At 46.0% G+C, this 22,212-nt stretch overlaps 3 protein-coding genes across 5 annotated transcripts in view; all 3 read left to right on the top strand.

Moving 5' to 3' along the window:
- Positions 1-427: 427 nt before the first annotated feature.
- On the top strand, positions 428-8,574 carry LOC109532284 (oocyte zinc finger protein XlCOF6-like). The gene is made up of 3 exons (XM_019897078.1): positions 428-707; positions 1,703-2,878; positions 6,799-8,574. Exons 1-3 carry the CDS (start codon positions 530-532, stop codon positions 7,818-7,820), a joined length of 2,376 nt encoding a protein of 791 aa, XP_019752637.1. The 5' UTR covers positions 428-529; the 3' UTR covers positions 7,821-8,574.
- Positions 8,575-8,828: 254 nt separating this feature from the next.
- Positions 8,829-11,541, top strand: LOC109532285 (zinc finger protein 846-like). 3 transcript variants are annotated; one of them, XM_019897081.1, is made up of 3 exons: positions 8,829-9,462; positions 9,947-10,768; positions 11,224-11,541. In XM_019897081.1, the coding sequence occupies exons 1-3, from the start codon at positions 9,288-9,290 to the stop codon at positions 11,268-11,270; spliced, it is 1,044 nt and encodes a 347-aa protein (XP_019752640.1). In that variant the 5' UTR covers positions 8,829-9,287; the 3' UTR covers positions 11,271-11,541. The 3 variants fall into 3 exon arrangements, with proteins under 3 accessions (XP_019752640.1, XP_019752638.1, XP_019752639.1); XM_019897079.1 differs by having other exon boundaries at positions 8,831-9,462; positions 9,947-10,876; positions 11,220-11,541; XM_019897080.1 differs by having other exon boundaries at positions 8,831-9,462; positions 9,947-10,887; positions 11,223-11,541.
- A 215-nt stretch (positions 11,542-11,756) lies between these two features.
- The window catches only part of slain2 (SLAIN motif family, member 2), a 20,707-nt gene continuing 10,251 nt past the window's right edge, over positions 11,757-22,212 (top strand). The window contains exons 1-6 of the mRNA XM_019896582.1: positions 11,757-12,746; positions 15,792-15,934; positions 18,690-18,860; positions 19,592-19,768; positions 19,876-20,151; positions 20,344-20,517. Of these exons, the coding sequence (XP_019752141.1) occupies positions 12,295-12,746; positions 15,792-15,934; positions 18,690-18,860; positions 19,592-19,768; positions 19,876-20,151; positions 20,344-20,517 (1,393 nt within the window). The 5' untranslated portion in view covers positions 11,757-12,294. The remainder of the gene's footprint in view (positions 12,747-15,791; positions 15,935-18,689; positions 18,861-19,591; positions 19,769-19,875; positions 20,152-20,343; positions 20,518-22,212) is intronic.

Raw genomic sequence — 22,212 nt, 5'->3', positions numbered from 1 at the left:
GCGACCTACGTGTCAATGACCAAAATATTTTGTCTGAAATGTACCATGCATGGTTTTAAGGCACACACTGGAATTTCCTGAGATCTGTGATTGTATCTTTGGTTTACATGCATCCTCCGTGAACGAAAGAAAAAAACCCACAGTGGTCACAGAAACTTGAATCTGACAAAAGTAGCTCTAAATGTTTAAGGCCTGGACAAAAATGGTGGATTCGATTGGAAAGATTGTAAATATAATTTGATGTTCAACATGGCACAGTATTGCATATAACTGAAAACGTTTAAAGGTTTAATTTGTAATTTAAATGAGAGTCTTGACTTGGCATGAAAATCCATGAAATAGCACCGTTCATACTCCAGCACAGCAGGTGGCGGTAATGCACCTTGAATAGCAGATGCGGCCTGTCAAAAAACAAGAAGTAAAAAAAAAAAATTTAAAAAAAAAACAGCTAAGGAAGCAGAAGGAGCTCGTGCAGGCCGAGGTTAGCAATTTCTAGCGCGATTATTGCGTGGACATCTGTAAAGTCAAAATGTTGAAAGAATTAATGAAGGAGCGACTGAACCAGGCCGCCGAAGAAATATTTGAAATATTTGAGAGAACTATCGCAGATTACGAAGAGAAACTGTATCGAAAGAAGGAGGAGAACGAACGACGAGAACACGAACTAGTCGCCACCGTTGCCGACCTTCGCGTTCGACTACACAAAGGTTTGATTTTTTTTTTACAAGCGGTCATCTTGTCAACCTGATAATGAGTTATGGAAGACAAAAATTAAGAATGGGTGCGGGACGAAAGAATGAGAGTGTACGAGAGAGTTTCTTGGCCTTCGAAGGTGAAGGTTCGTTCCCCTTCGTTCCCGGGCCTAATTTGTGCTTATTTGCTGGGGCGCTGTCTGCTAAGTAGGGTTCACCAACCTTTTTGAAACGGGACACTTTATTTCTTGGGTACCCATTAATGCGACCTTAGGTATGTTAGCAACATTTCAAAAATATTTACGCATTTCCCTGAACAATCACGAACTAAGCTTTACGGTGACATCATTATCACTTTAGGATAGTAAATGGTTGATGGTTATTCATTTTTAATTTTGTAAAAGGGGGGGGGGACATTTGTCAAGAATTTTCAAGGGGTATCCCTGTCACTCAATGAAAAACATGATCAGATACATGAATAATAATAAACTACATTTATGCAAAGCCACTAATCTCGAAGTAATTCGGAAACCGCTAAATATCAACTTCCAACGCTTTATGTCAATAAATCACTGACAGTGTTTACATTTGGGCACAGTGTCCTATCAGCGGTGAGCTATTTTTTTTTAGAACAAGCTCATGTGGTCCTTGAGGGCGACCATGTTGGTGACCCCCGGTTGAAAGAAATGCTGTGAAAAGGTCAATGATAATTTCGGTGGGCTAAACTAAAAATATTGAATGTTTAAAAAAAAACTGTTAATTGACAGTGCTGTAATATGTATGGAATTTAAAGCCGAGGTCACCAAATGTTTGGGGAAGAAAAACAAGTGTCTTGATGCAACACACATATGTTGCCATATCATTTGAGCCTACTCCTATCTACGACTTTGTAGTTGAGCGGGAGGAAAGAAAAAAAAACTCACGGCGCTCCTTTTGGTCTTGTTTAGTTTACTTCCCCAATAAAATCGACTGAAGTTTTAATCGTGTTTGCCTTCCCTTGTGTGGTGCAGCCGTGCAGCAACAGAGTCGCCAAGAGGCTTCCTCTGAGCAGCGGCGGGAGCCGTGCATCAAAAAGGAAGCGGAGGACGTGTGGGGCGGTCAGGACGCGGAGAAGCTTCCCGAGCTATGGCAGCACACCCCCCCACGTGGGGAGAGCCAACCCAAAGCGGATGGTCCTCACTGTGAAGATCTCCAATCGGAACCGGACAGCCTCTTTGCTCCGTTGTCAGATGTAGATGACATAACGTCACACTCCTCTGGCACCGCTCACAGTGATGACGAGCGAGGGACTCGTAAGGACCGCGAAGGTAATACGACTCATCGCAATGACGACGAGGATTTTCGGTGCTCTCGATGTGAGAAAACGTTTTACAGCCAAAAAGGTTTGAGAAATCACATGGTAGCGCACACGGGAGACGAACCTCTCGCTTGCTCCGATAAAAGATACTCCTTGAAGCATTTTGCGAAGAGAGACAGTGAAAAGCGTGGCGAAGGATCACCAACGGAACCTTCGGAGACAAATAAGAACGCCGAAGGTCGCAAGACGGACGGCGGCGTCAACCAAAGCGGGTTGGAGACGCACACGAGAGACAAACCCTTTGCTTGCCTGGTTTGTCATAAAAGATTCTTCTTGAAGCATCACGTGAAGCAACACATGAGGAGAAAACATAAAAGGGAGGAAGCGCTGGCAACGGGAGCTGACACTGAAAGATCATCGCAAGCGCAGCAATCGGATCCCAACCGCACCCCGGAACCTTCGGAGAACGCCAAGAGCTCCGACGCCAGCAGCCATCAATGCCTTCAGTGTGACAAAAAGTGTCCCTCCAACGCTTATTTGGTGGCACACATGGTCATACATACTGGGGAGAAACCTTTTACTTGCTCGGTTTGCGGGCAAAGTTTCTCCTTCAAGCAGAATATGCTGAGACACGAGAAGCAACACTTTGGCCAGAAACCTTTTCAGTGCTCAGTTTGTAGTCGGAGGTTCTCGAATCGAGGGCTGCTGCTATCTCACTTGAGCTCGCACGTGGGCGAGGGGGCTTTGCGATCCAGCGACCCGAGTCAACGAGAGGTCGGTGACGACGTGCCCTCCGAAGCGGACACGGATGACGTGACGATGAACTCTTCAGACGCCTGTTACAGCGACGACGGCGAAGAAGCTTTGAGGACTAGAAAGAAGTTTAAAGGTGATTTGACATGCGGCAATACCCGTGGGAACCGATAGGGGGCGTGCATCTCGCCATACGGAGCGAATTTGAGCGGGAAACAATCGATGAGTATGTTGACTGATTTGATAATCGCCGACTTGTCAATTTATCAATTGTTGCGCCTCTAAAACACACGCGCGTATATTTAACCGATGGGGTGCGATAAGATTCAAGAACTTAATTTCAGTGGAATGATTCCGTTTGAGTCAATGCGCCCGCGCTGTTTTTAAATCCAAGCCGATTTTGCGATTGAAATTCATTACACCTCGAGCAAACCTTTTAAATGCTCACCGCACGTTAAATTGTGGTTAAGCTCCTCGTTTATTTGTGCGTATGTTGTTTTATTTTAAATGTTAATGATAATTTATTCAACCGATTATCTCATGAAATAAAAATGTTACACGCCTATTTAAAGTTGTTCAAAAATAAACTCTACAAATTATCTCGTGAGTTCAATTAAAAATAATAAACATTTAATATGTTGGCGGAACAGAAGGTTGAATTTATGTAAAAAGATGACGGACTTGTGATCATGTAACTGCTCGGTGGGCCAGATACAAAAAAAAAAACTTTTTTTTTTTTAATTCTGTGACATTTTATTCTTGGCATTTAACATCCTGCATTGGAATTCCAACATTTGTGACGGAAAGGTCGATGCGCAGGAGCCGCACAAAAACAGTGCCGCCAATTTTAGCCCGTTCACTCTCTTTTCTGTTGCGTCAAATGTGTTGCATCCGTGATTTTCATGGACGACCTTCAAAGAAGTCAAAAGGGCAAAGTGGTGATGAGAGAGACCACTCCACCAGATTATTATTTATTTTTTTTTTTCTAACTATTGTATATAGTCCCCTTCAAATGTTATGGAACAGCAAGGGCAATTTCCTTTGTTTTTGTTGTACACTGAAAGACTCTTTGGGGTTCGTGATCAAAAGATGAATATGCGACTAAAGTTGAGAATTGCAGTGTTGACTTCGTGGCATTGACATTGAGATGTTGTTCAACAACTCAGAAGAGTGCGCATTCTGTCTTCAGAAGAAAGCTGCATCGTCATAGTAGAGATATAGAATGACCTGAAGGGCCGGATTTGGCCCGCGGGCCTTGGGTTCGACACCTGTGTGAGACGCCCATGAACCTTATATGCATTTTTTTTTTTTAAATGATGTGGAACCATGCAATTCCCCTGAGCAGCGGCGGGAGCCGTGCATCAAAAAGGAAGCGGAGGACGTGTGGGGCGGTCAGGACGCGGAGAAGCTTCCCGAGCTATGGCAGCACACCCCCCCACGTGGGGAGAGCCAACCCAAAGCGGATGGTCCTCACTGTGAAGATCTCCAATCGGAACCGGACAGCCTCTTTGCTCCGTTGTCAGATGTAGATGACATAACGTCACACTCCTCTGGCACCGCTCACAGTGATGACGAGCGAGGGACTCGTAAGGACCGCGAAGGTAATACGACTCATCGCAATGACGACGAGGATTTTCGGTGCTCTCGATGTGAGAAAACGTTTTACAGCCAAAAAGGTTTGAGAAATCACATGGTAGCGCACACGGGAGACGAACCTCTCGCTTGCTCCGATAAAAGATACTCCTTGAAGCATTTTGCGAAGAGAGACAGTGAAAAGCGTGGCGAAGGATCACCAACGGAACCTTCGGAGACAAATAAGAACGCCGAAGGTCGCAAGACGGACGGCGGCGTCAACCAAAGCGGGTTGGAGACGCACACGAGAGACAAACCCTTTGCTTGCCTGGTTTGTCATAAAAGATTCTTCTTGAAGCATCACGTGAAGCAACACATGAGGAGAAAACATAAAAGGGAGGAAGCGCTGGCAACGGGAGCTGACACTGAAAGATCATCGCAAGCGCAGCAATCGGATCCCAACCGCACCCCGGAACCTTCGGAGAACGCCAAGAGCTCCGACGCCAGCAGCCATCAATGCCTTCAGTGTGACAAAAAGTGTCCCTCCAACGCTTATTTGGTGGCACACATGGTCATACATACTGGGGAGAAACCTTTTACTTGCTCGGTTTGCGGGCAAAGTTTCTCCTTCAAGCAGAATATGCTGAGACACGAGAAGCAACACTTTGGCCAGAAACCTTTTCAGTGCTCAGTTTGTAGTCGGAGGTTCTCGAATCGAGGGCTGCTGCTATCTCACTTGAGCTCGCACGTGGGCGAGGGGGCTTTGCGATCCAGCGACCCGAGTCAACGAGAGGTCGGTGACGACGTGCCCTCCGAAGCGGACACGGATGACGTGACGATGAACTCTTCAGACGCCTGTTACAGCGACGACGGCGAAGAAGCTTTGAGGACTAGAAAGAAGTTTAAAGGTGATTTGACATGCGGCAATACCCGTGGGAACCGATAGGGGGCGTGCATCTCGCCATACGGAGCGAATTTGAGCGGGAAACAATCGATGAGTATGTTGACTGATTTGATAATCGCCGACTTGTCAATTTATCAATTGTTGCGCCTCTAAAACACACGCGCGTATATTTAACCGATGGGGTGCGATAAGATTCAAGAACTTAATTTCAGTGGAATGATTCCGTTTGAGTCAATGCGCCCGCGCTGTTTTTAAATCCAAGCCGATTTTGCGATTGAAATTCATTACACCTAAGTTTAAAGGTGATTTGACATGCGGCAATACCCGCGGGAACCGATAGGGGGCGTGCATTTCGCCATACGGAGCGAATTTGAGCGGGACACAATCAATGATACTCATTGACTAATTTGATAATGGCCGACATGTCAATTTATCAATTGTTGCGCCTCTAAAACACACACGCATATATTTAGCAGATGGGGTGCAATAAGATTCAGGAACTTAATTTCAGTGGAATGATTCCGTTTGAGTCGATGGGTCTGCGCCGTTTTTAAATCCAAGCCGATTTTGCGATTGCAATTCGTTACACCTCGAGCAAACCTTTTAAATGCTCACCGCACGTTAAATTGTGGTTAAGCTCCTCGTTTATTTGTGCGTATGTTGTTTTATTTTAAATGTTAATGATAATTTATTCAACCGATTATCTCATGAAATAAAAATGTTACACGCCTATTTAAAGTTGTTCAAAAATAAACTCTACAAATTATCTCGTGAGTTCAATTAAAAATAATAAACATTTAATATGTTGGCGGAACAGAAGGTTGAATTTATGTAAAAAGATGACGGACTTGTGATCATGAAACTGCTCGGTGGGCCAGATACAAAAAAAAAAACTTTTTTTTTTTTTTAATTCTGTGACATTTTATTCTTGGCATTTAACATCCTGCATTGGAATTCCAACATTTGTGACGGAAAGGTCGATGCGCAGGAGCCGCACAAAAACAGTGCCGCCAATTTTAGCCCGTTCACTCTCTTTTCTGTTGCGTCAAATGTGTTGCATCCGTGATTTTCATGGACGACCTTCAAAGAAGTCAAAAGGGCAAAGTGGTGATGAGAGAGACCACTCCACCAGATTATTATTTATTTATTTTTTCTAACTATTGTATATAGTCCCCTTCAAATGTTATGGAACAGCAAGGGCAATTTCCTTTGTTTTTGTTGTACACTGAAAGACTCTTTGGGGTTCGTGATCAAAAGATGAATATGCGACTAAAGTTGAGAATTGCAGTGTTGACTTCGTGGCATTGACATTGAGATGTTGTTCAACAACTCAGAAGAGTGCGCATTCTGTCTTCAGAAGAAAGCTGCATCGTCATAGTAGAGATATAGAATGACCTGAAGGGCCGGATTTGGCCCGCGGGCCTTGGGTTCGACACCTGTGTGAGACGCCCATGAACCTTATATGCATTTTTTTTTTTTAAATGATGTGGAACCATGCAAACATGGGGGCTTAGTTTCTTTCACGGAATTTGTTCTCGTGAAACCGATGCTGTTTGCTCATCATATTTTGCTCTCCTTAGATGGCGCAGACACGCAGCAGGCGTTGGTGGCAAAACTGGAAGAGCCCCCCGACATGACCGCAGCACTGCACAGCAGTTGGGATGGAGAGCGGCTTCAAGGGGGGAGGATGGCGGCCGAGGCTCCAGGATCAGACATGGATGATACCTCAGATTCCGAAAGGGAGAAAGCTTTCGCTTCCTCATTGAGTGGTGAAAGATTCTCCTTTAAGGCACACGAAGCTAGCGGCTCTGCTTGTGTGAAAAGTTCCCAGACTAGAGCCACGCCGGACTCGGACCTCAGACGACATGCCGAAAACCCAACGGAAGACTCTTTGAACACCGACAAGAACAGACAGTGCTGTGAATGCAAGAAAACGTTTGCGACGAGGGGCGGTTTGAAAAGACACATGGCGCAGCACACGGGAGAGAAACCTTACCTCTGCCCGTTCTGTGACAAAAGATTCAGTTTGAAGGAATATTTGAGCAGGCACACGATGATACACACCGGCTGGAATTGTCCGGTTTGTGGTCACAGTTTTCTCAAAAGATCGGATTTCACAAGGCACATGACAACGCACGCGGTCGAGAAATTTGCGCGGTCAGAGAACGCAATGCACACCGTCGAGAATCCTGCACGGTCAGAGAGCGCAACGCACGCCATCGAGAATCCCGCGCGGTCAGAGAGCGCAACGCACGCAGTTGAGAATCCTGCGCGCTCAGAGAGCGCAACGCACGCCATCGAGAATCCTGCGCGGTCAGAGAACGTCACGCACGCAATCGAGAAACCTGTCCGCTCAAACAAACGTGTGAAAAAACGCAGCAAGAAACAGATTAGGTGTCCAATTTGTGCAAAAAGTTTTATGGACAAATCGTACATCCCAAAGCATATGAGAATACACACCGGGGAAAAACCTTTCCAGTGCAGCTTGTGTCTTAAAAGATTCTGTTTTAAGTACAGGATTAAAAATCACAAATGCTCCGGGGACAACAAAAACACGAATGAAGAAGCAGGACGGCCCAACGCTAATGAAGTGACTATGTAACAAGCTCACAGTTTGTCTACTTTAGGTAGAAAAAAAAAAGCTATCAAGCATTTTCAACTTACTTTCTATGAAAATGTTCTTCTGGCACTTACATTGCTCATCGTTGCTCACCAAACATACCACCACCCGCACTCTCCATTACCTAAGCCTCAACTATTGGTTGATCTTCTGAAACAAATAAGAAATCTCACCTAACTTCACCCTAATGTCATTTTTTAAAAAATAACTGTGGGATACTGTACATTAGGGGATGGACAGCATTATTTTTACTTATACGTAAGTAAAAATATATCGAATAGGTTGTCCTTGGTGGTAGTTGGCGCTTTCCTGCAGCAGTTTGACACACCCGCGAACCATCGTTTGCTTCCGAAAGTAAGGTCTTTGTTCACAATTTGTCGTCATTGTGTTAAAGGATATTTTACATATCTAATGTACTAAATGTGTCGGCGCTCTGTATTGGCGCGTACTCAAGACTGAATATTTGTTCTCATATTGATCTAAAAAACAAAAACAAATATCCCCTACTGTCCACGATTGCTGCTCCTGTTTTTTTTATTGAACCTTTTATTCATCATGTGCTATGACGTCATGCGTTATGTGTCTGTATCAACTGTACGGTTTGAGTATGTTTATTTTGCTTTATCTTAGTTTTGTCGTTAGCAGCCAGGTCGCCAATCGGAAATGCTGTCAGTCGCCTTACCTGGATATGTAAAGATTAAATAAATGACCTTGAGAGGTCCTCTGTTTATGCTCACTTGACTGTTTTTCATTTGTTTGTTTATGGCCTTATTCATGCCAGTAACTGAAATCTTGCCTTTCCTACTGCGTTAGCATAGGTTAGTAATAGCGGTGCACCAATTTGGGTTACCACGGACCAAAAAAGAAAATACAAATGGAAAAAAATGACCAAAAATGTAGAAAAAAAGGAGACTAATATAGCATAAAAGATGGTCTGGTGAAAATCAGATACTATTTGTCAAAAGAACAAGACGACTAATAGCAAAAAAAAAATGGCCGAAACAAACATTTTAGACGAATAAGGCAAAAGTATAAAACCTGACAGCAACCAGGGAACGTTCCAGACACAAACCTGACATATATACGCGTTATATATAAAAATCACCGATGAATGGTAATAAGCACGACTCTCCACAGGATGGCAGCAGTGTACCGTGGTGGGTCTTAGCTACTGCAAAACAGCGAGTGAAGAAGAAATACGTGTCTTTGTGTTGCTCACTTAGCGTCACGCTCGTCCAATAAGTGATAAAGAAAAAATAGCCGCACCGCCTGAATATTGAGATAATTCTCGCCAAAGCCAACTCCCCATCCATTTCTGAACCGCTTTCGTCGCGAGTGTGCCGAGTTAGAGTTGTTGAAATTAGCTTGGGAGCGGCAAACGAATCGACAACGTGAGCAAGGGAGGCGTTCACATTTGCACGATTTTGTGTCAACAGGTGTAAAGTCACAATGCTGAGAGAGGTAATGAAGGAGCGACTAAACGTTGCCATGCAGGCAATATATGAACTTTTTGAAACAACAATATTAGAGTATGAAGAAGAACTTCGTCGAACAAAAGTGGAGAAAGAGCGAAAAAGCGAGCAACTACCGGAGGCCATTTTGGAGTCTCGTAGTTTCCACAAAGGTTTGTTGACTTGTTTCTACTCATTTTAAGGAATTAGGAGGCTTTCGGTGATTCGTAAATTGACTACCCAATTCGCGAGATAAGGTGCGCATTTTTTTCCCTTCCTTGTTATCTTAGGGGCCCCGTAGAAATCAACGTGCAAAAATGTTGATTATTGCTTTCCAAAAAGATTTTTTAAAATTTGGCTTTGCATGCAGGAATAAGAAATCAGATAGTATTTACTGTTGAGAAGCTGAAATGGCAAAGACAATTTTAAATTTAAAACGGTGTCTAAATGATTACTCGAATATCAAAAATAATTATTTAGTTGATTAATTTTTGCACCTCTAAAACACCCGATTGCTGCAGCCCAATATGCTGCTGGTTTTGTATGACATTTTACATTATTTTTCTACTTTTGTCATTTTGATTACTTGCATTAACATCTGTCTCAAAAGAGAGCATAGGTTTTCACTTTTCCAAACCTGTCTGTATTCCCTCGCAGATGTGCAGCAGGTGTTGGTGAAGAGTCCAGAAGTTGTTCCCTCTGAATGGCAGCAGCGGGAAGAGAAGTGCCTCCAGATCAAAAGCCCCACTAAAATAGAAGAAGAGAACATTCAGAGCTGTCAGGATTGGGAGCAGCTTCCACCCCACAAGATGGTGAACGTTGGGATCAACACAATCTCTTTGACTGATGTCCATTTGAAGAGTGAAGAGGACAAAGGTCTGTCCTCACAGTTTCAGCACACTCAAAGTGTGGAAGAGAAGTCAAGTCACGCTGAAGCGGATGGCGAGCATTGCGAAGAATCTGACAAAATTGCTCCGCTACCAGTCGTGGACGCCATGTTTTTTCCCAAGATCGATGCCCCCACAGTATCTCTGGCAAACTCCGAATGTTACGCGCCGCATCCCGCAAACAGCAAACCTTTGAGCTTCTCTCAGTGCGACGAAGCGTTTGGCAAAATGAGAAGCCTGCGACCACACGTGAGGACGGGCCAGAATCCTGCCGGCACGCACTTAAGCTGCCCCTTTTGTGAGAAAACCTTCAACTTCAAGGCCAACCTGACCAGACACGTGAACATTCACACGGGCGTCAAGCCATTCGTGTGCGCCTTGTGCGGCAACGCGTTTGCTCAAAGCTGCCATCTGAAGAGACACATGGGCACGCACACAAGCAACAAGCGGGTCGCCAGGCAATACAAGAAAACCACCCCAGTGAGTGTGGTCAGTGCAGTCAATTCTTGCAAGCCGGCTATTCCTTGTTTGTTTTGCGCCAAAGGGTTCACAAAAAAAGCCTATCTGGAGAGACACATGAGGACCCACACAGGTGAGAGGCCCTTCAGCTGCGACGTGTGCAACAAACGCTTCAATCGCAAAGACTACCTCAGACATCACGCGTGTATTAGAGACAAGAACTAAATGGACACTAGCATTTAATTTTTTTAAAAATTTTTTTTTAGACTAAAGTCAAACCTCGGTTTTCGACCAATTCGGTTTTCAACCAAAAATTTCAAGTTTTTTATGCCTCAGATGACGAACAAATTTCGGTTCTCGAACAAACTGAGTGCACTTGAATTCACCACTTGACTCCTCTCGGCTTCCTTACACGAGGGAGTGACGTTTCCTCGGGTAGGTGAGGAAGTGATGCTTCCTCGTGTCGCTTTCCATTGTGAGCAGACGTGTTCAATAAACATTTTTTTTCAGAGCGTGGTTTCGATTTTCGAACAATTTCGGTTTTCGAACAGCCTTCTGAAACGGATTATGGACGAAAACCGAGGTTTGACGGTATATGGCCACGCCCTTCCGTTGTATTGACTCAGCCAAATTGATTGTTTCTGCCCCCTCTCTCTCCGGGGGAAAATTGATCGCAATCTTCACAAAATTGAGAGAAACCGAAAATTTTGCAAAGCAACGCAAGCCCTGTCATGAAAGCAAATTCATCCATGGCAATATTTGAGTTCGATACGAACTGCGGGTCTCAAGGCCTCCGCCCAGAGAGTGTCACGACACAACTGGGCATCCAACACCACGGATATCACATTATTTAAAACTGCAGCTCTAAAATTACCTTTGTTGACATATTTGGATGAACATCCCCCCGCCCCATTGAACATTGTTTTATTTTTAAGCAAAATATCAAAAATTTGCTCGAGTTTGATCAGAAATCAGGGCTAGTCACGTGTTTTAAATTTTTTTGTTGAAGTAATATGACTTGATGTGGCATTTCTTCAAATAAACGACTCCCTCAAGTAGATGTCTTTTTTTATGCACAGCAGTATGAAAATATGCAAAAACGAATTTGCACTTAACAATACACTTGTATTTATTCCATACTGATGAAATATTGCAGGTGGAGTATATATAAAAAAACGTTTATTTCGTATTGAGTTTCATATTCGCGGAATTGTGCTATAGGTGTCCCATTTTTGCTGAAATATCGCGCACGCAAAATAATTTAATGTAAAACAAAAAGTACTCCTCGAGAGGACAGTAAAAAGTTGCGCAACAGGAGCTTTTTTTTTCCCCCCTGTCGCGAACGCGCAAATAGGTGTTGGTTTACGTGCGCGCCCCCGTCCGCGGTGACGTCAGCTGCCAGAGCCTGTCTCAAACGTTGTGACGTGTGTTGTGGAAATGGCCGAGGAGCGACGAGCCCGCAAGACAATGTTAAGCTTCTTAACTCCGCCAAACAATTACCGTGGGTGAACGACGTCTCTCCGGCGGACACGAAAGGCGTCGCGGACGGGGCGGGAGTTCCAAGGAACCGACGAGCAACTCGAGCCGCCCCGGACCAGCGCCTTTTCTTCCCCCGGGGAGGGCGGGGGGCGCTGAGTGAGGGTTAGCGAGGGAACCACCATGGAGGACATCAACTCGAACATTAACGCCGACTTGGAGGTGAGGAAGCTCCAGGATTTGGTGAAGCAGCTCGAGAAGCAGAACGAGCAGCTCCGGGGTCGCTCCATGATGATGTCGGCCCACCACAGACCCCACAGCGCCGGCTACGAGTCCTTATCGTCGCCGTCGGCAGCGGCGCTGCTCTCGGGGGGCGACATGGTCGGCTTCGCCCCTGGGGTGGGGTTCGGCTACGGCGACCTGTTGGAGAACCGCCGCTGCCGGAGCCCGCGGCTCTCCTACGACGGCGTCAGCTTCAAGAGGCCGTACGAGAGCGAGGGCGCCTCGGCTGCCACGTCCGGGTCGGCCCGGAACTCGCGGTGCTCGGACGATGACGGCGAGACGTCCATTCTGGACCAGGTGGACGTCTTGGACTTGGAGGACATGGACTGTCTGCACGAAGACGACGACAGCTGGTGAGTGGGGGATGACAGCTGCCGGGTGGTGGCGGTCCGCGAACGCGCCATGGGCCCGAAGCCCCACAAACGCAACCGACACTATTGTGATCTGAAACCTGTTGTATGTGGCTCAAGACTAGATCGGGAGTGTTCGAACTTTTTCTTCCGAGGGTTCCATACAGAAAAGTGGAAAGATGCCAGGGTACTTTGAGATTTTTAAACTTTTTTTTTTTTTTTAATCAAGCAGGCTAAAAGCAATAATCAAGCAAGTGTTTACGGTTGTGGATTTACTTGATGTGAGTGCACGAAACTGAACAAAATCAAATTGTTCCACTTTTTAAAAATCTACCCATCATGAATCGAATCCTGCCCCATGTTATCGAATCGTGTTTTATTGCAGAGAGGCGCACTCCTAATATGCAACAATGGAAAAAAAAAATTATGCGACCGCCATATTTTTGTCAATTTCTTGATGATTATGTCTGGTGACACTAAAAGTATATCAGGTGACTAATTGCCACAAAAGAAAACATGGAATGCCTAAAACCTCTGGAAAATGTCTTAATCGTTCATATATTGGTCCCCCCAAAAAAATGTACCTTTCGTTGTACGAGGCATTTAAAATAAACAGAGAACTAAAGAAATAAGGGTGGTGTGACATTTTTTTTTCTCATGGCTGCATATACAGTAGATTGTGTAGCTATGAACCTCAATTTAATGGAATCGGATTTAACGACTTTCGAATTTCACAGACAGAAAATAGCATCCAGTTGAAATGCCCTATCGTGCAGTAGCTGTTAAAAGTCTGTTAGTTCCGGAATTGTCTGCTGCTGTTTACTGGCGCCGTGGCACAATCAAGAGACTGATGCGCGCATTTTTTTGGGTTGCCGCTCACAGATATACAGTACGGGCTAGAAAATTGTATTGTTTGTTGAAACATTTTGCTCTGCAATGTTTACTTCCAACCAGAACCATCTGCCGAACTACGCAAAAGTACCGGTACTGAAAATACATCGTGTTGTTCGATTTTTGACAGCAAAGTATCAATGTACTTTTCTCATATTCATTCACCGGGCAAAAGTCAAGACGAACGTAAAGTACAACAAACTGAAAATGACTTCTCCTTTCTCAATCCATGGGAATGATAATTACGTAACTGTCCGTCTCTTAAAGAAACCCCCAAAAAATGAAGAGCTGGCCAGCCAAAGCAAAAACTGACACGGTACCGAAAAACTGTCATGAGCTGACGGCCGCACACACGCAGACAAAAATACGAACGCAACACAAAGTGACTTGTTGAATGAGAATCACAGCTGGGTTACACGTGCACGTTGCGGCTCATTCCAGCAGTGCAGCACTTTTTTTTTTCTGCCCGGCAGCCATGGTTACATTCCTACTCAGAATTCCCCGCAGCCAAACAAACACAAGTCAGCCGCTGTAGGTGGAGCTCCAGAACAGAACTGGCAACCAAAAATGTAATTTGATGACGCTTGAAGAGCAGATTTAAAGCAGGGTTATTCCCAAAAGTAAATCCATACAAACGGGGGGCAATTTATATAAATTCACCTTTGTGAGAGACCAGGATTTATTTTGTTGTTGTTGGTTCACTTCTCCCATATGTCTAATGTACACTTTTTAAAGTATTCCTTAGTATCTTGTCGTCATTCTTTCACTGTCAAGAAATGCGAGACTATCACATAACATCACTTGGAGGAAAAAGAAAGCTCACTCGTACGTTTTTTTTTCCTAAGTTGCAAAGCGTGCTCGCTTACTGTAAAACTGAGATATAAAACAAAATAGAATTCAACGATGGATATTTAAAAAACACGTCCGGCTGAACCAATTAGAATAGAATAGAAAAGAATAACGCAGTGATTCGCAACTGGTGTGCCGAGGCCACGTTGACGCGCTGTGGGAAATGATCACATTTCACCTAATTGATCAGAAAATTATTTATTCATGACAAATGATGTATCGGTGGTCATCTATCCATGCCAGCAATTTATAGTGACAGGCAGAACAAATAAATTGTCTTCTATTCGATAGCAGAAAGTAGATACAGTATAATTGACGGATGATTATGGATTGCGACTTCCCCGTTTTCGGGAATGTAACTTCAGGAATGTTGACGGACATGTTTCCCGTCGATCGCATCACAGGATGTTTACATTATTTGGGAGATCCGAAGTGGATCGGCGCAGTCTGTTTTGTTTTTGCGTCTGATCCGATGGCGATCAGAGATTAAACCGGCTGCTGCCATCCACTCCCTGTAATCTGGGAATCAGATGGATTCTGGATCATCCCTTTAACTTCCGCAAAGTGGGGAAGGTTGCAAAGGAAACGGAAAAAAAAAAAAATCTCGATTTGTCAGTTTTATGTTTTATATTCAACTTCAACTGGGAGTGACAAAAGAACCGCTTTGCATTTTATTTGCAAAACTGTCCACATGGAATTGTTTAATTTTCCTCCAAGTTACGGAAAAGAATCCTATAAATGTGTGTTTAAATAAGAATAACATTGATTTTTTTTGGGGGGGGGCGCGGTAGAGTTTTTTTGGACATCCATCCCTCCATTTTCCGATCCGCTTATCCTCACAAGGGTCGCTGGAGCCTATCCCAGCCGTCTTCGGGCAGTAGGCGGAGGGACACCCTGAACCGGTCGCCAGCCAATCGCAGGGTACACAGAGATGAACAACCATCTGCGCTCACACTCACACCGAGGGACAATTTGGAGTGTTCAATCAGCCTGCCATGCATGTTCTTGGAATGTGGGAGGAAACCGGAGTACCCGGAGAAAACCCACACAGGCACAGGGAGAACATGCAAAGTCCACACAGGGAGGCTGGAGCTGGAATCAAACCCTGCACCTCTGCACTGTGAGGCAGACGTGCTAACCAGTCGACCACCGGGCCGCCGCTCTTATATTAAATCTTAAATGTTCTGTCCACCGAGTACTTTTTCCGCTGATCATAATCCGACTTGCACGGAAGACATGCCAAAGCCAGATTGTTTCCACGCTCGACTCGGTATTCAACCCACTTTTGGTGTGATGTTGTATTTTCAGGCTGTACGAGGCCAAGCTAAACAGTCCCTTGCAGAAGGCGCTGAGCCCCGTCGTGTGGTGCCGCCAGGCTCTGGACAACCCGAGTCCGGACATGGAACTGGCCAAGCGCTCGCTCATCCACAGGCTGGACCTCACCATGTCGGGTAAGCCGCCAAGTATTTTCAATTTGTACTGCTTCTACTCTCGACGCTTCACATCCAATGTGATGACTGCACGCTTTGACCGCCGCTAAATATAGTGCGCCCCCATCGACGAGGGGGGGGGCTTGGAGACTTCTCACGTCCTCGTGGCTAAACTGAGAGTTTCCATTTTGACAGCGGTATGCGGTCATGTGACGCTCTTGCTGAAAGTTGGACAGTGGTCAAGGTTGTCGTTTTGCTTTGTGTTGTGAGGCGAAATTGTCGTCGCGAGCGAGCCTTAGATATGCTGTCACTTGAGGGTGGGGGTTGGGGGGGCGGTTGTCGTCATGCTCTTATATCCGTCAAGGAAAGCCGATCGAAAGGCTTAAACACAAATAAAATATGAGAATGATCGCACGGAGCGTCTCTCGGCTCCCAGAACTCGACTCCAGCTCCCGATGTTAGTCACTAGGCCACGCCCCTCAAAGGTACACACCCTTATACTTCATCTTTTTCCGAGAGCACAAAAGCAACATATTTCCAATGCAGTTGAGTATGATCCGATCACGGCCCCAAAACTTGAATTGTTGCGTCTCGTTCCGTGCGATGCGTTCAACGCAGCGCGGTTTTTGCAGTTTCTTATTTTGAAGTGTCATCTAAGTTGTCCGAAATGAGACTTCGCAAGACAAAACCCGGGGGATGACCGCAGAGTGCAAACCCGGTCCGCTGACGGATGACTAAGAGGACGAGCAAATCTCAAGTGAGCTCATCCTTGTAGGTGTGGAAGTCGGATCACGTCACCCCTCCGGCAGACCCACCCCGTCGCGTCGCCGCCGACTCCACAAAACGCACACGCACGGACTTACACGTTCCCTTCACACGCGCTCGCTTAAACAGACGCCTGGAAACGCCGTTGCCATGGAGTGGTTGTTAGCCACGGAAATGTGGCGTCTGCAGGGAAGACGAGAGATGGGAGCTGTTTGGTTTACACTCGCGCGCACACACACACACACACACACACACACACACACACACACACACACACACACACACACACACACACACGAAGCCAGTTGTTCATCTGCCGGCAGGCATTAGTCACATCCCAACAGGGAGGAGACGTGTTTGAGATAATTGTGAGGCCTCGCGAGCGTGAGTGACTCGATACTTTTCTTTTCGCTCCCCGCCTCCCTTGCCTGGTTAAAAATCGCCGTCTGTAACGCACACATAAATATGTACGAAACACCACACGCATGAATTTCTATATATATACTGTATAAATATCAGCTAAGTAGGAGCGCCTCAGCCACGAACCACCACGCCGGCCTTTGTTGTGCGGCGAATTGTGTAACTTGACAGCACGAGGAGTGCTGAAGCCAAGCTCCTCTGCATCCTCCTCGGCGTGAAATCCCCCTCAGGGTTCTCTCGTCCCGGTGTGGCGTGACCATGCTAACAGCGAGGCGCTCTCAGCCCGAAGCGATCGCGGCTGATTACGAAAAGTTCGGGGACAGCTCCTCGGTTCCCATGAGGACGTCCGTCACATTTAAAAGCCGTATCCCTGTGGGACCATACAGCGGACCTGTTTCCTGCGTGGAGATATTTTGAATCATGACTTAGACAAAAAAAATATCTCAGTGCCATGTTTGCAGCGCTGCATGGCGGATGCGTGCTGATGGCTAAATAACAAAGTGGGAGTGGGGAAGAGGGGTGGGTGACGCCAGCAAGAGCAGAGAACTAATTTGACTCCTTTCTCGCTGCGAGAGAATCCACATGAGCCCCGTTTCACACGGAGACCCCGCAAAGTTACAACGCAACTCATTTTGAGGCCACAGACTCATTTGAGCGAAAACCCGAGTAGGATTTTTGTCAAAATAGCAACCTTGGCATTCATCCACAAAGGAGAAAAATTACCGTAATTTCTGGACTATAGACCGCACCTGATTATAAGCCGCACCACTACATTTTTAAAGAAAAAAAATATTTTGTACACACATAAGCCGCACCTGTCTATAAGCCGCAGGTGCCCATATTGTAACATGAGATATTTACAAAGGAAGACGGTACACAGGCGGCCGTTAGAAAAGTCTTTATATGAGCCGCTTCATGAAATAAGCCGCAGAGTTGAAAGCGTGTGACACTAAGGTACTGTTCAAGTTTGGGTTATTTTGGGCGTGGGACCTTGAGATTTTTATTTTTATTCAAACATTCTCCGGGGTGCCACTGAGTGAATTTTAAGAAAAATCAGCTGCAGGAAATGATCTCTCTGGAACGTGTGTTTGCAAGGACAAGAACAGGACGTGCCCGTGGAGTCTGGAAGCAGGACCTTAGGACACGAGAGCTCACACTGGCCTCCATTGTGCCCTCGCTTGAAAGCTCTCTATTGACTTCTGCGCGCCATACGCTTTAATACACCCCCGCGGCAGACTGCCGAGCGACTGTGGGCCGACACTGTTAAGCGTTGTTGCGGTCCCTCGGACTTGAATGGCCTCCACTTGCCATAAGATGTTGGAATGTGTCTGTGGAATTCGGTCCATTTGGAAGTTCGGGGCCGTTTTATGTACTGCGAACCCTCGGGAGACGATATCGTGTTAACATCGCTTCGAGGAAACAAACCAAAAAAAAAAAAAACTCATTCACGCAGTTCTCTGGGTCAAAAGGCAAAGTGTGCTTGGTTTACAATCCGCTGTATAGCCATTAAAATTCCGATGTATTTGTGTGTGTGTGTGTGTGTGTGTGTGTGTGTGTGTGTGTGTGTGTGTCTGTGTGTATATGCTTGCAGCCAACAAGCGCCGCAGCCTCTACGGGAGCTGCTACAACCAGCAGGCGACCTACGGGAGCCCGTACAGCCCAAACGCGGCGAGCAGCCCCTACAGCAGCGGCTTCAACTCGCCGTGCTCCACGCCCAGCAAGGTGCCCATCGTCAGGCAGCAGCTGATGCCCGTCAACGCAGGTACCAACGCCGGACCAAAGCGCCGCCTTGTTTGTGGTTTGGATTGAGGTGTTATGTGGTTGGGAAAGACCACCCGCCCGCGCTGTTCCACAAAGGAGGCGGCAAAGGGAACGAGTCTTCTCTTTATGGAGCTGAAAAATTGTCTATGCATTACTGATGTACTAACACGGACCCATAGCTGGACTTGAGTCTCGAATCTCGCTTAGAACTCCCTATTTTGAAATCCTAATCATTTCTTGAAACCTTACTTTGAAGCCCTAACTTGAAATCTGAACCCTGGCCGTCAACTCGTTTTGAAACTGACTTTAAAACCCCAACCCTTGCTTGAAACCCTGATCTTGGAACTTGACTTTGAAGCCCTTCCTTGAAACCCTCTCCGAAACCCTAAAACAGCCCCAAAAACCTTGAAACCCGAACCTTGTCTTAAAAACCTATTTTCAAACCCTAATCCTGTCGACATACCTGACTTTGAAACTCTCAGCCTACCATGAACATCGCGTTTGAAACCCAAACCCCGGCTAGAAACCCAATTTCGAAACATACTTCAAAACCGCAATCCTGTCTTGAAACCTTACTTTGTAACTTTCCAAGCAACCCCAACGCTTATCTTGAAAGACTATTTTGGCCCTTGTGTGATACGCCAATAACGGAAGCCACGAGGAGGAAGCCCCAAACGTAACAGAAGTGAAATCTTACAACACAATTAAAGCCAAGACGCATTTCCTCCGCAGCGCACCAGCGCAACGCGGCGGCGGCGGAGCGAAACCCGCCGGCCGTCAGCCCCCAGTCGTCGGTGGACAGCGAGCTGAGCACCTCCGAGATGGACGAAGACTCGGTGGGCTCTTCCACGACTTACAAGCTCAACAACGTCAACGACGTCCAGATTCTGGCGCGCATGCAGGAAGAGAGTAAGTGGCGCTTGCTGTCTGCTGCGACTCAAATAACCTGACAGATCGAAATTTGCGAGAGGTCCGTATGGGTAACCGCACGTGTGTGTGTGTGTGTCCGCCGTCAGGTCTGAGGCAGGACTACGCCGCCTCGGCCTCCCGGCGCAGCTCGGGCTCGTCCTGCCACTCGCTGCGTCGCAGCACCTTCAGCGACCAGGAGCTGGACGCGCACAGCCTGGAGGACGAGGAGGAGGCGGTGCACCCGGCCTGCTCGCGCTCCCCGGCCCGCTCGGTGGACTACGGCCACGGGCGCGGCTCGCCTCAGCCCGCCATCAGCCGCCTGCAGCAGCCGCGCCACTCGCTGCAGGGCCACGACGCGCAGACCAACGTGGTCAAGAACGAAGGTGGGTGGGGTTCCTCATTGGTCGACAACCGTTTTTGTTTTTTTTTGTTTTTTTACACGACGAAAATCCCATATCCCAAAGATAAGCTGTTGTGAGGGCAACTTTGTGCCCCTGTGTGGCCCAGTACCGCTTGGGGAACGCTTGGCGACAACAAACATGCCTGAAAGTCGTCGTCTTCTCCTTCTTACGCAGAAAAGCTGCGTCGTAGTCTCCCCAACCTCACGCGTTCCAACGCGGCGCCCCCGCAGGGCCCCGAGCCCGTTAAAAACAGTCGAAGCTGCGAGTCCAACCTGCAGATGCCAAACGGAGGATCTCCCAGACACCAGAGCCAATCAGCTCGTGAGTACCAGCACACACACACACTCAGTGCCTGCACGTTTGTGTTAACTCTTTCCTGGCAAACTTTCTTTTTTGAAATATTTTACAGCAGCATTGTATTGCGGGAGGAACCGAGTTCTCGTTGTGGCTCAAGTGTAAAAAGAAGTTAACCTCCTTTAATAGTCAAGTGTGGAAACACAATGCGTGTGGTGACTGCGTCGTGTGAGCCCACTCACCTTACGAAATTGCAGTTGCAGCTGTCTCTTCTTTTGGATCAAAAAAACAAAAAACGCTGTTCCGTCCTCACATTGTAGTCCTTGTAGGGTTCATGCTTTGGCCACCTGGGGGCAATATAACAAACACATCAAGACTTTTACAACAGACTCGATAAGCTTCAGTCAGTCTTATTTTTTATTTTTTGCAGAGGATAAGGAATATATGCCAGTGAGTTTTGTTATATTGTCTGGCCACAGTAGGACGATCAAACATTTGTTTGAGAAATGTAGTTTACTTTATGACACAATACCTTGTGGCTTTTTTTGATTTTACACGACAAATATTCCATATATTAAAAAACACAAATACATAAACTAGTAAAAACTAAAATGAAGCTTTAAAAAAAAAAAAACGTCCCTAAAAAGCGAATTACAACCTACAAAAAAAAGTCAAAATAAAATAAAAACTAACATAACAAACAATCTCAAACTATTCGCACCCCGATACGGAGTTGAAAATAAGCGAATGATTGCCAACACAGCCATCAACATTATAACATCTGTCAATCCCCACAAAATATCTAAAACTCAAAGCGCTGGTAAACGATGCCACGCTTCACCAGCCTTGGGCTCTCGTTTTTTTTTTGTTTTTTTTTCCCTCCGCACACACGTCAGGAAATCCTCCAGTCTCTTTATCAATGAGTTTTTTTTTTAATGTACTTGCTCAGATTAGAGGATCCCCTCACAAGAGCCTCGGCAATCCATTTGATGTAATCCTTAAACGTGGGATGAAGTTAACGGTATTCCTCTTAATCCCGGAGCTCTTAATCCTTCTTTCTGGTCCAAGTGGCACAGCGCAGGGGTCCGAGGGCAAGCTGCCATTTACATGCTTCGAACCTGTCGGGATTAACCCCCCCCCCCCATTTTTAAAAACAATCTTTATCGGAATCCTTCCTTTGGAAAGCCGATTCGGCACTTCTTTCATATCCTTGACATCCTTTTTAAGATCCATGTACTGCTTTTGTTCTCTTTAGTAAAACAATTCAGTGCACCGGAAGAACACATTTGTCGTTGCTTTGGTATCCACAATAGAGATACCTGGCTGTTTTGTTTTGTTATCCACAATAGAGATACCGGGCTGGAATCAACATGCCTCTAACATGTTGAAATAATTGACAACAAAAAATTTCGATTGGTAGCCCACAGTTGCTTGCCAGCTATGCAAGTCTATCCCGAAATGTAATAAATGCAGACTGATCTGAAAAGGCACGCGGTAATGCTCGCCGACAAACAGCCTTAAATCCTCTTTGTCAGCTGTCAGCCGATTCACCAAACGACCTCCCGGATCGCTGGAAAGACAGACGATATAGATTGTGGTGTTTCAAAACAAAGACTAGCGGCGCTCTACCAATATCCTCTTTTAGTGTGAAGATTCATCTTTAAAAAAAACAAAAACATCCACCTCGCATTTCCCTCAACCATCAGCCTCATTCAGCACAAACATGCTCACAATCCTCTTCACCCTTCA

This window comes from Hippocampus comes, unplaced genomic scaffold, assembly GCF_001891065.2.
Source record: "Hippocampus comes isolate QL1 unplaced genomic scaffold, H_comes_QL1_v1.1 scaffold22, whole genome shotgun sequence".
NCBI lineage: Eukaryota > Metazoa > Chordata > Actinopteri > Syngnathiformes > Syngnathidae > Hippocampus > Hippocampus comes.
The sequence above is the reverse complement of the archived record's forward strand: the minus strand, read 5'-3'. Positions and strand labels throughout refer to the sequence as shown.

Excerpts from the sequence above, each read along its gene's own strand:
- LOC109532284 (XM_019897078.1), top strand. The coding sequence starts at position 530 with ATGTTGAAAGAATTAATGAAGGAGCGACTGAACCAGGCCGCCGAAGAA. Across the intron at positions 708-1,702 it reads TCGCGTTCGACTACACAAAG|CCGTGCAGCAACAGAGTCGC; the intron begins GTTTGATTTTTT and ends TGTGTGGTGCAG. Across the intron at positions 2,879-6,798 it reads GACTAGAAAGAAGTTTAAAG|ATGGCGCAGACACGCAGCAG; the intron begins GTGATTTGACAT and ends TGCTCTCCTTAG.
- LOC109532285 (XM_019897079.1), top strand. The coding sequence starts at position 9,288 with ATGCTGAGAGAGGTAATGAAGGAGCGACTAAACGTTGCCATGCAGGCA. Across the intron at positions 9,463-9,946 it reads GTCTCGTAGTTTCCACAAAG|ATGTGCAGCAGGTGTTGGTG; the intron begins GTTTGTTGACTT and ends ATTCCCTCGCAG.